The following is an 18,010-nucleotide window of genomic DNA, read 5'->3' as shown; positions in this document are numbered from 1 at the left end:
GTCCAGGGGGGTGTGTCTGCAGGCAGCTGTGACAACACTACAACAGAACAGCGACAGAGGAGCTCCTAACTCAGCTTCTACCGTCGGAAATCAACAGCAGGTGACTTTCACAGACCTGTGTTCGCTACAGGAGGTGTCGGATTGAACGCTATTCTGCGGCTACGGCCCACGGGCCCACGCCAACTGGTTCTCCACCGGGATGGAGGGGAGCATGGTTCTCCTTCTGCATTTTTTTGGAAAAATAATTTTGGTCATTTATAAAATATGAATTATGTCTGGGGAATATTTAATTCCCCAGAAGGGGGGTCTGATGTATATTTTGATAGCTTATGCCTCTCAAACTATGTCATAATTGTACACATAACACTTTGGCTTATAGGAGGTCACATTGAGTCCCAATGAGCAACAGCTGTGAGCCCATCCTGCCTAGGGACACTTTAGGATAGCAGTTTGTAGACGCAGTGACTTTTACCACCCAAAGAATGTTTGCAACAGAAAGACCCCTGTGGTGACTGATTGCTGACCCTGTGGTGACTTGTTGACTGAGCCTTGAGGGTCAACACACACACACACACACACACACACACACACACACACACACACACACACACACACGGTGACACCCACATGCTAGAAATGTATAAAGACATGCAGGGAATCAGTAAGTGTAGGAGAGTGAGTGAGAGACAGCAGAGAGAGATACAAGGGGGGACTAGGCATTCTGCCTGGGACGAAGGCCTCAATATGAACGATGATATCTGTAAACCTGTCTGTAACTGATTGCTGACCAATAAATGGAAAGAAGGATTATGTGCCTGCTTGGATCTCCATATTCATTTCAACAGCAACTTAGTAAAATCTCCACAGAACCCTGAAGAAAAGATACATCACTACCCTGTTCACTTACAAAGAACTACTTGGCAAACTACCCCTGTATTTGACAAAGCTGCTAGAACCCAATACCTCAAGTTATGGTACCAGATCTCAAGATAGGCTTCTGTTGAAGGTACCAAAAACCTCTTCTAAACTGGGAGATACTGCCTTCACTGTGTGTTTGCATTTACAGTATGAGCTGACTGTCCCAATGCCTGCCAGGGACAGCTGACACTAGTATGCAACCTGTCCGCCACTCAGCCAGCTAGCTAGTTAGGTAGCTCCAGGGTAGCAGAGTGCCGAGTCCAGGAACCTGAGGATAGAAGAGAATACCTGACAAATCCTATTAATCATGCAGTGTGGCAAGAATGAGAGAAACAGTGTGGCTCAGAGCTGGTGCAAACGGTGCATTTATATAGCGTCTTTATCCAAGGCGCTTTACATAGATTGTGCATTACATTCACCCATTCACACACATTCATACACCGATGCCGGAGGAAACCATGCAAGGTACCAACCTGCACATCAGGAGCAATTAGGGGTTCAGTGTCTTGCTCAAGGACACTTCGACACTAACTCTGGGGGAGCCCGGGTTCGAACTGGCAACCTTGTGGTTGCCATCCAGCCACTCTATACCCCTGAGCCACCACCGGCATACACAGGCTCATACATACAGTACAAATGAATGCCTGCATGGATACACACACACACACACACACACACACACACACACACACACACACACACAGAACACACAGGCATTTTAGCTAGTGCACAGTTTTTCACCCAGTTTTTTATTAAGCATAGAAGAGGGGTATGGACAGGGAAAAATGCAGTACATATGTTATGCTTCTTTTTCTATTTTTTACAAAGTGCACCCTAGTGCACCCTTAATCTTGGTGTATAGCGTGAACAGCTCACTGAGGGGCTTGAGAGCACCACAATGATACTGTTTGTTGTCGATACATCCAGCCTTTGCATAAACGTAAACATTACATTTCTTAGGAGTGCTTTAAAAGTCCTCACTCCAGCAGTGACAAACATCTGACTAGCACTGCCCCCTCTGGGTTGTTTAAGGAGTATTCACGTTGCAGCATTCAGACTATGGGTTTTATCTCCCATTGGCTTAGAGGTGCTAGAGGCAGCCAATCATGAAAAAGTGTCCACTAGGTCCTCACTAGCCTCAACATCGACAGTATAGCCAGGTTGCACCTGACTAAAAATCATGTTTCTGCAACAAAGAGAGAAAGAGAAAAGAAACACATCACTCCAGGTCTACTCACTGATCTCCAACTGCCTCTGTATGCGTCCCTTGCAGCGCTCCCTGTAGTCGGACTGGGTGGTGTTGTACTCTGACATCACCTCTACAAACTTGCGGGACAGCGTGGCGTGCTGGAGGGGGCAACAAAACTCTGCACTTAAGTACATTGCTATACAGTACAGGTCGGCCATTATCAGAAAGAAAAGACATGAGAAGACTTAGTATAAAGTGTGTACGGCAGCTAACAAGCTTTGGCAGCTGTAACATGTCCTGTAACATCTTGGATCGAGCTACAGTAAACTTGCTATCCTTACGTTAATTTCGTCCAGTCTACAGTACATATATATTGTACGTAGACTACTGAATTCATTCATACATTCATTGTAGACAGACAGACAGACAGACAGACAGACAGACAGACAGACATCACACATACTGTGGCGTCTCGCTGAGGGACCGTGCGCCACAGTGCCACCTGCCGGAGAGAGAGAGTGCGCAAGAGGCGGAGTGAAGCACTGTAGGCTGGGCTACGTACTGGAAGGCAGGTACATACCTAATAACCTGCTGGAGCGCTTCTTATGAGAACAACCTGCGCAGCCTACCAAACAGTATAAAAGCCTCTGTCTCCCCGCACTCGCCAACAGCTCTCTCCGTGGGCAGGTTGGTGTGCGGTTCTGGGTAGGCGAGTACACATTCCCTTACAATATGATGTTATAAATGAAACAATAGACTGACTGTGTGTTTCTCACGTCGTAGGCTCTTTACTGATGCATGGGAAAAGACCGTTGGGCTCGGCTGAAAACGATGCGTTCAAAAGGAGCTTGTAAAACAGAGGCTTTACCCTTCATTTGAGTTGACTGTTCTCCTCTGAAGAAATCCTCATTGAATATTGAACTAAAGCCCTATTCTACAAAACCTACCTGTAATACCACTTACCTCCACTGGTGTCCTGGTCCTGGTCCCCCCCTGAAAAAGAAGGACTGTCTAAGTACTTACCTCATGTTGAAATGCATTCTCCCATCTTTGGGCCCCAACACTGGTTCTGGGCTGTTGTCTCATGTTGTTGGTTTCAATCCTTACAATACATAGTTTTTCCTGTGTTTCAACCTCGCTTCAGTCGCTGAATTTCTCACCATCAGGGATCAATAAAGCTTTATGCAATTCAGGTGAAATAGAAAAATCACACCCATGTGAAGTGAGTGGTGCAACTCCGTGTGGGGAGTTGCACCACACGGTTAAGAAATGACAAAGTTACCGTGTGCCGACAGTACTGTACAGTACAGTACTGTCACACCCGGAATCACGTAATGGCTGCTAAAAACTATTTTTTTCTTTTTTTGATTACAATATTTGTACATTTAAAAACTGTACATTGGTGACTATAATGTATCATTCTATCTGATCTTGAGGCCTGCAAAAACAGGGGGAAAATGTTTATTTTTATTTTTTACTTATCAACTTTATAGTACCAACTAGGGTTGGAATTCGGAACCGAGTCCATTTCAGACCCGGTTCTGACATTGCGGATCTGGAGCCGGTTCCATCGTTTTTTTATTAACGGTTCCCCAAACGGTTCTCATCAGTCGTCATTTAGCTCCGCTGTGTCTGTGCATGCATGCATGCAAGCAGAGCCAAGTTACTGGGGTGACGTCACCCCACCTACATAAATGGTGCATTTATATAGCGTCTTTATCCAAGGCGCTTTACATAGATTGTGCATTACATTCACCCATTCACACACACATTCATACACTGATGGCAGCGGAAACCATGTAAGGTACCAACCAGCACATCAGGAGCAATTAGGGGTTCAGTGTCTTGCTCAAGGACACTTCGACACTAACTTTGGGGGAGCCCGGGTTCGAACTGGCGACCTTGCGGTTACCATCCGGAAACTCTACCCCTGAGCCACCGCCACATGAGTGAGTTGGGTCGGGGAGGATACCACTGTTCTGTGTATTCAGCGACCGGTCACCGCCGCGGAGCGAGCGGGATAGTATGTCGAAGAGATCTCTAAAGTGTGATTAACAGAGAGGGAAATTACTCTGAGGCTGAGCACGCAAAGTGCAATAAATGCGATGCCATAGTTCCCTGCAAAGGTTGTTGCAACTTGTACCAGTTGCACGTCCACATTGAGAAAACATCTCAAAATCAATATGCCTACACGAGTCCACGACTCACGAGATTAATCTAGGCACATCATGTTTGAGAGCCTACGGAAAGCCGTGCCTGCACTCCCCGCAGCTCCACCACAGCCGGCGGGGGACGAGGATGATGCAAGACTTTCCCCAGGCTAGTAACGTTAGAAAATAAAAAGTCTACAGAGCTTTTCATTAGGCGTATTGTACAACTGTTGTTAATGGTGTTAATTTAGAACGCCAATGACTCGACGTCTTTCTGTCTGATATTTTATGAATCACTATAGAGCCAAATCAATTTGTCTGCACTTATTTTGTACAACTTATAAGCAACTCAACTGCTTTTGATTTGGCTCTAAAATGTTGAGAGCCCAGCCTTTAGGTGCATATATACCTCCATAGATTGATTACTTTATAAACAGTTTGCAGAAAAAAGCACAGGAACGTAGCCTACAGTTCAATGCAAGGTCTGCTAAGAGGATTTTATAACCCAAGAAAGCACTATGGCTTGTTTGTTTGTTTGTTTTTTGTTGGCTTGTTGTTTGTTGGCTTGTTGTTGTAACTGGGGTCATTCATATTAAATTAATCTGAACATTAAAGACACAACATTTGTCACCACAACAATATCATTATTGCAATGTGTACTGTATATTTAATATACAGTACAAATTGCAATATTCAGTACAAATTGCAACAATGATATTGTTGTGGTGGCTAGCTGGTGGTGGTGAAGTTTAAATAATAGTGCCACCATAATTGTAAAGTGTTTGAATTTGAATTTGTGTTTATGTACTTGGTTAGGTTATAATATAAGCATAATCTATGTCAGAAAAAAAGGGGAAAAAAATAATACTAGGAACCGTTAAGGCAGGGGTGGGCAATTATATTTCCCAAGGGGCCGAATTAGAAAAAAATATTTTGGAGGGCCGGGCCAAAAGGGTGAACTTAATTATGCATATTATCAATTTTCTTTCTATATAAAAAGCAGTAAATGGCCATTTATGATGATAAGAGCGCCCCTCATTTCACATGGGTGTGATATTTTTTTAAACTTGCATGCTTGAGACGTTTCCTTTCCCAGTTGAAAACTATGTTTTTGTTTAAGTTACAAGTCATGTAAATACTAGCATTTTATTTTAACAATGAGAACATTAGAGGTAGCTGTTTTAATTGTTGTTCTTCCACATACGGAGGACCCTGGAGGTGCCACTTTCACAACCCACATGGCACGCTGCTTACTATCAGCGTGAGATGAGTGTTGAGTCACTCACAACCATTAAACAACGACGTTCTGAAAACACAATAACAAGCCAACCAGTGATGATATTGTTGAGACTTGGCAGACTGGCAGGCATTGATGTGTGCACGTTCTGCCAGATTTACTTTGTGGTACAACGGTGTCGACTCGTGTGCCGAAAACAGACGATCCACAAGCTCACGGCTTGTCCTCCTGCGAGGAAGTTTGGTAATCATGCGCCTGCCCTACCGTGTTGTGGAGCTGAATGCTCGGCTGGACTTCACGGCTATTTGCATTGATGCTTTTGTGTTTCCTGTCCTCCTTTGTAGTAGTTTCCTGCCTTGTCTCACCTTCCCTGATTTTTGGTTCTTTGTTTCACCTGTGTCTTGTTTTCCCCAGCCAATCCTTGTGTTGATTTGATTTGAGTTCACCTGTGTCCTGTTAATCTTGTGCCTATTTAAACCCTGTGTTTGGTTGTGTTCTCTGTTGGATTATTGTTTTATCACCTGAGTTCCAAGTCTGTTTTATGTTTTCTAGTGTTGCGCTACTGCAGGTCTTTGTTTGAATAAAGACTTCTAAGATCCCGACTTCCTTGTATTTGGGTCCTGCTTGAAAACCACCCCTGACACATACATACATACATACATACATACATACATACATACATACATACATACATACATACATACACGTAGACAAAGGGACACACATTGCTGGGCATTGGAGTGCTGCACCCTATGGTTGCACCACTCAAAAATACCTGTGTCTTGCGTATCCTCAGATCAGCTGAAGATTTATTCTGCCCCTCCTCCTGTTCTGTATCTGAAAATGAACCAGTGAAAATCATTGTTCAAAATCATTGCTCAAAATCAAAACTGAATCATTCGGTCAAAGGTGATGCTGAGAAATGAGCACTGCTCATTCACATCCCAACTTCCATTTGAACAACATTCACACCACCTTGGTAAGTGTGTGAGTATACATATTACTGTATGTGCATGTATGTGTGCATGTATGTGGCAGCGGTGGCCGAACGGATTGCGGAGCGGTCTTGATACCGGAAGGTCGCCAGTTCGAATCAGCGGTCCGACACGTTAAAATTACTACCGCTGAAGTGCCCTTGAGCAAGGCATTGAACCACTACCATGAAATGTTCTATGAGCAGGGCCTGGCTGGAAACAAGTTCTTGAGCTTAGCCCAGATGCCCTGGGTAAATATAGTAACTTTGCTTTGCTTTGCATGTGTCTCCATACAGTACATAGAGAGCAATGTTGGCAGGGGCATGAGAAGGACGAGGACCCGTGTCTAAAAATATAAATATTTTTTCACATTTGAAAATGGTACTGCAGGAGGAGCAAGGTAGGGCTTATTAATACATAAAATACACCTACAGTACACACTCGCTTTAATTTACATTAAAAAATAAATGTTCTTTCAAGGACCTCCATAAAGCAGAAAGACCTCCATTTAGAAATCGCACCTCTAATAAAGATCACGGTCTGTGTGTCTGTGCCTGTGTGTGTGTGTGTGCCTGTGTGTGCATGCCTGCATGGGATGTGTGCTGAGAAGAATATTTCGAACGGTAAGGGAATTTACTCAATGTTCTAACCTCCGGGCTGAGCCATGAATGAACCCTGATCGTACACACCTGTGCCCATCGCTTGGAGAGATGCAATAGAAGTTGCAAATAGTGGAGGATCATGAAATTCTAAACCATGTTGTGTCAACTTGTGTGCTACAGCTAACAAAAAGTGGTCACACTCAGCACCCATGCTAGGAGCCGGGGTGCAACAATTGAAGAACTAATCGATTTAATCAAAATAAAACAAATGTTGATTAATAATCACAGGTCTCCACCAGGGCAGGTCAGATTGTGGCCTCCTGGTGGCGCTATAATAGTGGCATTTCTTCTTACGCCATCAATTGGATGATTTGAGGGATTTTGTTCCAAAAATGTGTTTTGCAAAAATCCACCTGTTAGTGGTGCTATAACAAGCCAATGTGAAAAGGGTGAGATATATTCCTCAGCCTAGTAGGAAAGTCTGTGAAAGATTTCATGTAAATTGCATGCTCCGTTCATGATTTGAGGCTATTTGTTCAAAACGGGCCAAACCTACAAACTTTGAAAGCCAATGTTAGCCAATTAGGATGGAATCTGAAATACCGGACAGATCCGTCTTGAACACATGACTATAGAGATAGTGTGTAACGATTTGCGGGATTTTTGGACAGAATCTGGAGGAGTACATTTTTTTCAAAAGTCGGCCTCCTGGTGGCGCTATAACAGGCCATTCTGGAAAATTTGGGGCAGAGGTTCATCGTTGGCATCCAGGGAGTGTGCGTGCAAAATTTGGCACCGACCGGGTTAACGGTGCCGGAGATTAGGTGTACACAGACGGACGGACGGACGGACGGACGGACGGACGGACACACACACACACGGACGGACGGAGTGCAAAACATACTCTCTCCAATAATATAATCGATAGTTGCAGCCCTAGGAGCAAGAGGAGAACACTAGCGTGTAGAAAAGGGGAGTGAAATCATGTTATATTGAGACTGGGAAGTATAGTTGAGTGAATGAGACAGGCAGTGATGCAGTGCAGAGAAGTGGGATATTGAGAAATTAAAGTGTGAGATGTTACAGGGCTAATTAGTAATTAGAGAAGTGAGTAAGATAGGTGAGAGGAGGGAAGGAGAGGAGTATGAAAGGAGAAGGGATGAGCTAAAAGCATACTGTACTTACGCTTTAATTTGGAGCGCACTTTGTTAGCCAACTTCTTGATATCTGCCATCAGATCCTCCAAGTCAGTCTTAGTCTCTGAGGAGAAGAGAGAAGAAAAGAAAAGAAAAGAAAGGAAAAGAAAACAAAACAAAAGAAAAGAAAAGTGAAATTTCTCTCATCATAATTCGACAATGGCATATTTTCTTTGGCATGTAATGCTTTATGCTCATAAGAAAGGGAAGACAAGACATGCATTGCACTGCCGCCAGTTTTATTGTAGATGTTTGTAAATTCACTCTACTTCAAGGGAAAGGCTTGCTCAACTCAGTCTGGAAGAGTTCTATAATTAGTGAAGATTCAGATAAGACGTAGAAAGGAATATAAAATCTGCATTCTCTGTAATAGACTTAGGAGTCTTGATTAATTCTCTCCCATGTCCGTATATATACGTACCCCCCAGCTAGGGGATGACCATCAAAAACCATGAAAAACGACATACTATATGTCGTCGAAAAGCATGATTTTCATCATTTTTAGATGATCGATCAGCTCCGGACAGCACACACGTATCCACACACACACCACCGTGAATAAAGAAAGAAAGAAAGAAAGAAAGAAAGAAAGAAAGAAAGAAAGAAAGAAAGAAATAAAGAAAGTTAGCCTTCATGACTACAAAACACTAGACTTCAAACCATCCTATCAAGTGCCTCTTCAACATCATTATACTGCTTGTCTGAACAAAGTAAGAGAGGAGACGCTGAATGAGGGAGAACTGAAATTATAGAGACATGAGCTTTGACTTCACAGAAAGATATGCCTCTTCGGTGATTCTCAATCTTCAGGACATGCTTGTTGCCATGCATGATCATTAAGACTGTGTTGCTATGGTGATGTTTATCACTGATACTAATTATTTCACGGTTTCAAGTGGGAGAGAAGACAGAGAGTTATCTTCACTTGGTTGAATATATTATTGACGATCTTAACACAATCCTGCCCAGCCATCTAGGGAGGATCGTGGCGCAGTGCCAGAGAAATGCGCGAAATAAGCAGAATAGAAGAGCTACTTCCGCCCGAGCCGGAAGCTAATAATCTTAGCGCGAGCACGGATTAATGTTTTAATACTCGCATGACTGAGAGGTCATTTTGACCATTTTTTTGAGATTTTGAAGTTGATTATCTTTGCCCATTGAAGCTTTCAGAAGGTTCCCCTTCCATGACCATCATCATCCATCATCATTCCATCATCTCAGATTTATTTTACATCTGAAACATTTTCTAAATATGAATTTAAGGGCTGTCAATCTCGTTTTGCATATTCATGCAAGTTACAACTGTGCATATATAATATCAGTAGCATTGTAGCTAATCAAATATATGGCAACCTTCCCCATGTTTCTTCACTAGTCCGATCCAGAAGAACACAGTTTGCCGGCCACTGCTACAGAGCTGACAATGAGGTTATATCTTCCCTTCTTCTCTGGAATCCTGCCTCAAAGCAGACCAGAGGTAGAAAACTGTCGTTCCCTGATGTCATCGCTAGGCAGGGTTTGACACCCCACCCGCGCCGGCGGAGTCGGCGCGGGTGGGTGGGGCTGGCTAAATCCGGCCCTGTCACTAGGGTGTGTGTGTGTGTGTGTGTGTGTGTGTGTGTGTGTGTGTGTGTGTGTGTGTGTGTGTGTGTGTGTGCGCGCGTGCGTGGTAGTGGAGGCTACCCTCACCCACCAGGGAGGGGACACTAGACTAGAAACAGCAAGAAGGGTTCTGCTTAGTACGAGAAGACTGAAGCCAAACAACATTGGTGTGGCCGTCGACTGCAGGGAAAGTTGGAATGTTGTGTTGATTCAGATCACCCTATTTCACATTCGATGTATAAAAATAAAATTCACCATCAAATAATATCTGGGACTTATATAGCGCTTTTCATGACACTCAAAGACGCTTTACAAAAGGACAACTTTATTAGAAAAAAACAATTAAAAGAATAAAACCAATAAAACAGTGCATATAACACGTTTTAAAAACACATCAGCTTGGAAATGCGATTGTGAACAGGTGGGTTTTCAGTGCAGATTTGAAGGTAGGAAGTGAGGGGGCATCTCGGATGTGTTTGGGGAGAGCGTTCCAGAGGGTAGGGGCGGCCACAGAGAAGGCCCTGTCGCCCCAGGTTTTGCGTTTGATCCTTTTAGGGACCTCAAGGAGGCCGGCGTCGCTGGACACCAGTCACAAGGAGGTCCTGATTCTGGAGGTGGGCTGTGTCTTTGATTTGTACATGGACCAGGCAGTCCAAGATAAACATTCTAAGTACCAACCATTACTTGGAATTATAACAAACCTGGGGTATCGTTGTAGATTTGCCATACTGATATTCGGAAGCCTGGGCCATGTGCATAAAATGACCATGAGTGGCCTAAGAATAGCTGGCATGACAAAGAGCAAAGCCAAACAACTTGCCAAATACTGTTCTGTTTTGGCTGTTATAGGCAATGTCTATGTGGAGGAGGAGGTGCCATGTGTGTCCTTAAGTGAACATGAACTGTCAACGCTGTTATATTTGTTTCTGTAAAATCAATTGTAATTTGTGGATTCAAATAATCAGAATCAGCTGTGCGTGCGTGCGTGCGTGCGTGCGTGCGTGCGTGCGTGCGCATGCGCATGCGCGCGTGTGCGTGCGTGCGTGCGTGTGTCTGTGTGCATCTTGGCACGTGCACATATGTATGCAAAAGTGTGTGATTCAGTCAAAGAGCCAATGTCACATTGTGACGTCACGTGACATTAACAAGACAGAGAGACAAAAGCTGTCCCCCAGCTGTCATTCAAATCTCTGGCTTGCAGGCCTTATCTCTTCCCCCATAACTGTTCTTTGGTTCCTTTTTATTCTGCTTGTGTCTGCCTCCCTCAGTAAACATATTGACAGTGCTCAGTATGTTTGCTCCTCTCATTGATTGTCTAGAGTCCATGTTTGCCGTTAGGGACAGGCAGAGACTTCTACCACAAGTCCTCAAATATCACTGCAAGACTGAGATTGAATACGAGATAGAGTCTAATGGAATATCAGGTACTGGAAATTAAAAGAACATACCAGCAGAGGTGGGTAGTGTTGAGTAGAGTAGCCACTCAAGTAAAAGTATTGTTACTCAAGCCGAAGTAAGAAGATTCTAATTTGATGACTACTCAACTATTGAGTTACTTCATACAATCTGATTCATTGTTTAAACAATCAGAACATAACTGAACTGAAACTATTTTCTGTTTGCCTGTCATTTCCAGGGTTATTTAATAATAATAATAATAATAGATTTCATTTTTATAGTGCTTATAGTGCTTTTCTTTTGAGTGCTTACTCAAAGCGCTTACAATGGTCCATTCATTCATACATTGGGAGGTGAAGCGGCAAACAGTCAATGCCAGAGTCCTCACTTCCCACATTCACACACGACACACCAATGGTGGCAATGACCATATAAAGGCTGGGAGACAAGCATGGCTAATTTGGCTATATAATATGGGCCTAGACAGACAGACAACTTGAACTTTATATAGAAGTCAGAAGACAAGCAGAGACCACACAGTTGCTGAGCAGAGGCGTATCTACAATAAGGCGAGGGCAGGCGTCCGCCTGTCCAAATCCATTTCTGGCCTGGCCAAAATCCATACAATGAGAAAAAAAGAGGACAAAAACAAGACATGAGAACTATTAGTGGACAGCTGATTGGCCGTTGCGGTAGAGCACGACCCTCAATCACCCATTGGAATGTAAATGCAAGCCTTTCAGCCTTTGTATACTACTCGTCTGGCAGGTATATCTCTTTGAAAACCTTTAGTGCTACGATTGTGCGCGGGGAGACGACAATTAACACATCTTTCCTGCCCAAAATGTAATTCCTGGATGTAATTCACTGTTGCTGGGCCAACACTTCAAAGCTGCCTCATTGTTTGAAATACAATATAGGGAGATATAAGAGAGAGATAAAGAGACCAGAAGGGAGAGGGGGAAAGTAAAGTAGAGAGGAAACCTAAAAATAATTTTGGTTTGATTTAGTCTGAGGGTGGAGGAGCTCCTTTGTGCACTGCGAGGGTGGGAGAGCAGGGAGACAAAATTCACACCCTCAAGGCAATTTAATCAAGCCTCTCCACTTGTACATCTCAAGCAAAGCAATTTACGAATCAGAAATAGGATACTCGGACATAGTGTACATGATAAATGGTCTGCATTTCTACAGCACCTTTATCCAAAGTTCTTTGCAATGTCATTCACACACATTCACACACCGACGGTGGAGCCAACCGAGTTTAACTCATTTAGGCTACTGCCACCCTGGGCAAGACCTACGCTGTAAAGACTATCATTTGTTTGGGCGGAAGTTGCGGGATTTTAGCGGAAGTATTGCCCAAGGAAATAACGTTGATGCTTTACAAATCAGTTTACATTCTCCGCGAATGAAATGTGTTCATTCGTGTTGTGATTGGTCGGGAAAATATCGTATCTGGGGGAAATACATCTGACGGATATGTTCCGGAGGATACATCCGCCGATAGCTTCTCTGCCTTACGTTGTGACCAGGCTTTTCTTTTCGCAGATAAGTTAAGCCTGGGATCGAGGCTAGGCTACTGCCAGCTTCTCAATTAACACTGCCAGTGGCCAGTAGAGCACGCACACACACACAGAAACACACACACACACACACAAAACTGTCTATTCTCTCTGAATCTACGTCGCTGTCCATGGTTTTGATCAGAACGCCGATGTTCTGTCCTCATTTCTGACTTAACCAAGCATCTCGTTTGGAATATTAACGCTTCTAAAGAGAGATCAGATGTGACAGCGCGAGGTAGTAATGGAAAATTATACCTCCCGGTTTGGGGGGGAAATGGAAGGCGGGCTTTTCAGAGTCAAATCTGCCTCATCTGCTGGCTACTTTTTTCCACATAATCAAAGGTTTTATGGTCATGAATCATCAGCATCCCATATCAATATGTTTGTGAATCTCTATGGGAAAAATGTATTGCAGATTTTTCAGTCGAACCAGAAAACCTCACCCACTGCTATACCCTATAGAGCGTCGCAGTCCCGCCTCCTACCCGGGACCAGGAAATGAAATCCAATGCATTATTCTCATAGACATTTCGTAAAGTATTTATTTAAAGACGGTTACGCCGCGGACAAAGCCAACTCGAGTCGTGACAACTCATGACAACACAAACAATATTTTGGACCAAACAAATAATTACAAAGAAGAAAAAGAAAAAAAAAAGTGTTGTAACCTGCCGTTTTTTTCTTCTTTCTAATTATTTGTTTGGTCCAAAATATTGTTTGTGTTGTCATGAGTTGTCACGACTCGAGTTGGCTTTGTCCGCGGCGTAACCGTCTTTAAATAAATACTTTACGAAATGTCTATGAGAATAATGCATTGGATTTCATTTCCTGGTCCCGGGTAGGAGGCGGGACTGCGACGCTCTATAGAGCATTGGGTCATGATCCAAGGAATCCAGTGGAGGATCTTCCTCGTCATACTGGGATTGTGCATTCAAAGTTTTGAGATTAGATGCTCACAGACAGACACACAGAGGCAGACAGGGGTTGAAAACAAATTTCCTGCCCCTGGCGGAGATACATAAATACTGGCTGCAATGATTAGATACAAGTTACATATGCTTATGCACACATTATGCAAACACACATGCATGCATGCACGCACACAAACTCCAATCATACTACGCTGCCGGTGGCCACACTGCAGCAAGCAGAAGGCGAGAACATATTGACCTCAAAATAATGAACGACCCTGACATTTACATCAGACACTGACTGATGGGCACTTAGGCACTCAGGCTCGCGCACGCACACACACACACACACACACACACACACACACACACACACACACACACACACACACACACACACACACACACACACACACACACACACACACACACACACACACACACACACACACACACACACACACACACACACACACACACACACACACACACACACACACACACACACACACACACACACACACCCCACACACACACACACACACCGTATTGATCCCAGGCATGAAGGAGACGAGTTATAGGCTTGTTCCTATCTTAAATACTGCTCTAAACCTGCCTAGGTGTCACACCCTGGCTAGTTAAAGAGCTTGTCTGATGTCTCCTGGAGCAAGCAGATCAATTGTTCTTGTGGGGTGTGTGGGTGAGAGGAGGATTACTTGCAGTGTCACTGCATACAAGGCGGAATATGTGTGAAGAGATAAAATGAAGGGAGGGAGCAAGAGAGATGACAAAGGCTAACCGGACACTTAACCAATTTAGAACTGAGGTCAATTTAAAAAACGCCTGGCCCTTCTAAATCCTAACCTAAGTTTTCAGAAAGAAATCTATTTTTTTATTCAAAATATGAAAATGTGAAAACGATCCTGTTGCTATATACATAGCAACATCTAAATTGATAAATATGCTTTCCCGGAAATTAACCGGACGTGAAAATTCCACCTGCCATCCGCCTCCACGTTATCAGATTTAGAAAAAAAGATTTATCTCAGATTCTTTTCCCAGATTACTTTTTTGGTCAAAACAAGCTTTATTCAACGGCCCATAACTAAAGGTTACAAATGTTATTTTCTGGCCTTCTGGGTGAAAAGAAAAGACCACTGTACGTCATAACACACAGAGGTATGTTTTTACATCTGGTTCACATCTTGGTGGACCTTCAAAATATGGGTCTTCACTAAAAAACACAGTGAATCAGGTCTGCCAACACTCATGGATGCTGCAAGAGTCTCCGGCATTTCTACCGGGGTGCATACTTAGTTTAGACTATAGTCATTGGTTAGACATAAGGTTGGTGAGGGGTGCGTTAAGACGACCGGATTAAGGTTGGTGAGGGGTGCGTTAAAACGACCTGATTAAGGTCGGTGAGGGGTGCGTTAAGGGTTGGAAGAGGGTTAAGGTTAGTTTTAGGTGTGCTGCCCCATGGGAGGTTAGTGTGAGGGTTTGAGATGGGGGGTGGACGCTTTTCAGACAGGGCATTAGTCCGACATTCATCCGCATGTCGGACTAGCGTCTGCTCCTGTGCTTGGGGTTATGGTTAGGTTAGGAGATGAGGTGGGTTGTCATTTTTCGGACCAATGACTTGTCTGAACTACGCGACTGGTCTAACCAATGACTAGTCTAAACTAAGTACTGCACCTGCCGGACTCCTGCATTGTCATTTCTCTTGGATTTCAAGTCCAACAAGTCGGGAAACTTTGACAGGAAAAGACTCCTTAAACTGAGACTTAGAAGAATATTTCTTCTTTATTTTAACAGCTGTATGGGGCCGAGACATGGACCCTCACAGTACAACAGGAAAAAGCCCTGGATGGAGTCTACACAAGAATGCTACGAATGGCACTAGGTGTCACATGGACGGACCGCATCAGAAATGTGGACCTCTATGGAGACCTACCACGCGTCACGGACAAAGTCAGAGAGAGAAGGATGAGGCTGGCAGGGCACTGCGTCAGGCACCCAGAACTTGAGGCAAGTAAATTGACCCTATGGGAGCCAACCCAGGGCAAAGCCAGGAGGGGAAAGAAGCGTACAACCTAAGTAGACGTGCTGCGGCGAGACAGCTTGGCTGACAACACTGCAGAGCTCAAGAACCTGATGTGGGATAGGAATTTGTGGAGGGCAGCGATCCAGGAATCCCGAGTTGGTGTTGGCTAGACCTCACTCTCGCAGCAACTATTTTAACATGCTCAAAGTGCTCGTGCTCAAAGTGCAATTTAAAAAGCAAGTCCAAAAAGTCACCAGAACACAGGAACTTTAATACGTAACTACTACTGTGTTAAAAAGTTTCTGGAGAGGATCCCCAGATCCCCTGCTTGGGGGTCTGGGGATCCTGTCTGTCGACATGCCTCTTTTTCTATTTCCAACAAATCATCCATGTCTCTCTTTTTCTTTGGCCTGATAATAGTCATATTTTCTCTGTTCTGTTCTGTGCCATCTGCTGCCATTATCAGTCTTTTTGCTGCTGGTGAGCGTTTGATGAAGTAAGCTACAAAGTGTGCTTGATTTATACTACAGCTAGCTTCCATTAAAAGCCTCTTTGAGACATTACTGGGGCTTTTTTGGACCTTATTAAATATTATGTTTTTCATTAAAGGCCCATAAAGTACGTTTCTGTAAATTATCTGTGCACAGATAATGTTTGTTTGTTTGTGTTTGTGTGTTTGTGTGTGTGTGTGTGTGTGTGTGTGTGTGTGTGTGTGTGTGTGTGTGTGTGTGTGTGTGTGTGTGTGTGTGTGTGTGTGTGTGTGTGTGTGTGTGTGTGTGTGCGTGTGTGTGCGAGTGTGTGCGCACACGCGCTTCCCAATCAGGTAGTAGCAATTATGTGTAACTTTGCAAGCAGTATGTATAGGCCTACTACTGTATATGAATGCAACCTGACAGAAAGACAAAATAAATTATTTTGTCTTTCAAACAGGATTAAAACTTTACTTCTGGTATAATCGTTCAAATCATTTCATAATCAATGTATCGATTTTGAGTTGGTTGCCTCCCTGTGTACAGCACTTGATGAGTGAGAGAGTACACAGTCTTCAATTAACGCTTTGGATTTTTCTCTATATGATGCTTGCAGAAAAGAACAGAGCTCTTTGTCAACACCGTTGTGTGATGGGGGGTACATACTTAGTTTAGACTAGTCATTGGTTAGACATGGGTTAAGGTTAGGTTTAGGTGTGCTGCCCCGTGGGAGGTTAGCGTTAGGGTGAGGGTTTGAGATAGGTTGTAGTTGTAGGACTAATGACTGGTCTAACCAATGACTAGTCTAAACCAAAAACTGTCTAAACTAAGTACTGCACCCGTGTGATGGAGTATAGATAAGGCAAATTGAGATAAAAATGGACACGCTTACTCTCATCAGGATTGGGTGAGGCCAGGATGGCACTATGTTTCCTTTTCACCTCCTCAACCTTCTCAGCCAGAGACTCGATAAACCCACGAATCTCCTCCACCTGGTCGGGAAGTCAGAGAGGGAGACAGAGTGACAATCAGAGAAAGAAAGACAGACAGATAGCAAGAGAGGTGGGGAGTGAGAGCGAAAGAGCAGGAGGGATTCAAAGAAACAGACAGAGAGGAATGAGAATCTTTTCAACAGCCACAATACAGTGAGGCAGACAATTCTTTCCATTTACCCTGGACAAAGGCTAAACTTGTGTCATATTGTTAGCAAAACACTGAGGCCAGGCCTAGTAGGATTAGTAGCACAGGTTCATGCAGTCTAATTGAGCTAGCCTGTCATAATTTCTCTGCAACATTATACCCATCAAAATAAATTAAATTTATGTGTGTCACATGGAATTAGATAGATTAACCCAATTAAAATTGGCTTCCGCTGCTAATAGGATGCCATTCGATTGAAATGTTATCAACTAACCCACTTACAGACATCCTCGTCAATATGAGGCCCATTAATGTGAACTGGGCCATGTCCAATTTATTTATAATATATAATATTATAATATATAATATTATAATATAATTGCGGCCTTAATCAATAGTGAGAACTTTCAAGATTCAAGATTCAAGACTTTATTGCCATGTCAACAGAGTTGATTGGAATTTGTTTCAGTGCACTAAAAACAGACATACAAAAAGACACATATTCACATCACATATTCAGACAGTAGAACAAGATACAAAAGTACAAACATCATATGAGGGGGACCAATAAATAAGAAGAATGCAAAACGTTACAATTCATGTTGAATAAATAA

At 43.4% G+C, this 18,010-nt stretch overlaps 1 protein-coding gene across 1 annotated transcript in view; it reads right to left on the bottom strand.

Moving 5' to 3' along the window:
* Nucleotides 1-18,010, bottom strand: part of stx1a (syntaxin 1A (brain)) — a gene marked incomplete at both ends in the record, with an annotated part of 51,005 nt that overhangs the window by 16,229 nt on the left and 16,766 nt on the right. Inside the window, 4 exons of the mRNA XM_079514050.1 lie at nucleotides 2,157-2,265; nucleotides 6,270-6,331; nucleotides 8,247-8,330; nucleotides 17,149-17,248. Of these exons, the coding sequence (XP_079370176.1) occupies nucleotides 2,157-2,265; nucleotides 6,270-6,331; nucleotides 8,247-8,330; nucleotides 17,149-17,248 (355 nt within the window). The remainder of the gene's footprint in view (nucleotides 1-2,156; nucleotides 2,266-6,269; nucleotides 6,332-8,246; nucleotides 8,331-17,148; nucleotides 17,249-18,010) is intronic.

Source organism: Electrona antarctica, assembly GCF_951216825.1.
Source record: "Electrona antarctica genome assembly, chromosome: 11".
NCBI classification, from domain to species: Eukaryota; Metazoa; Chordata; class Actinopteri; order Myctophiformes; family Myctophidae; genus Electrona; species Electrona antarctica.
The sequence above is the reverse complement of the archived record's forward strand: the minus strand, read 5'-3'. Positions and strand labels throughout refer to the sequence as shown.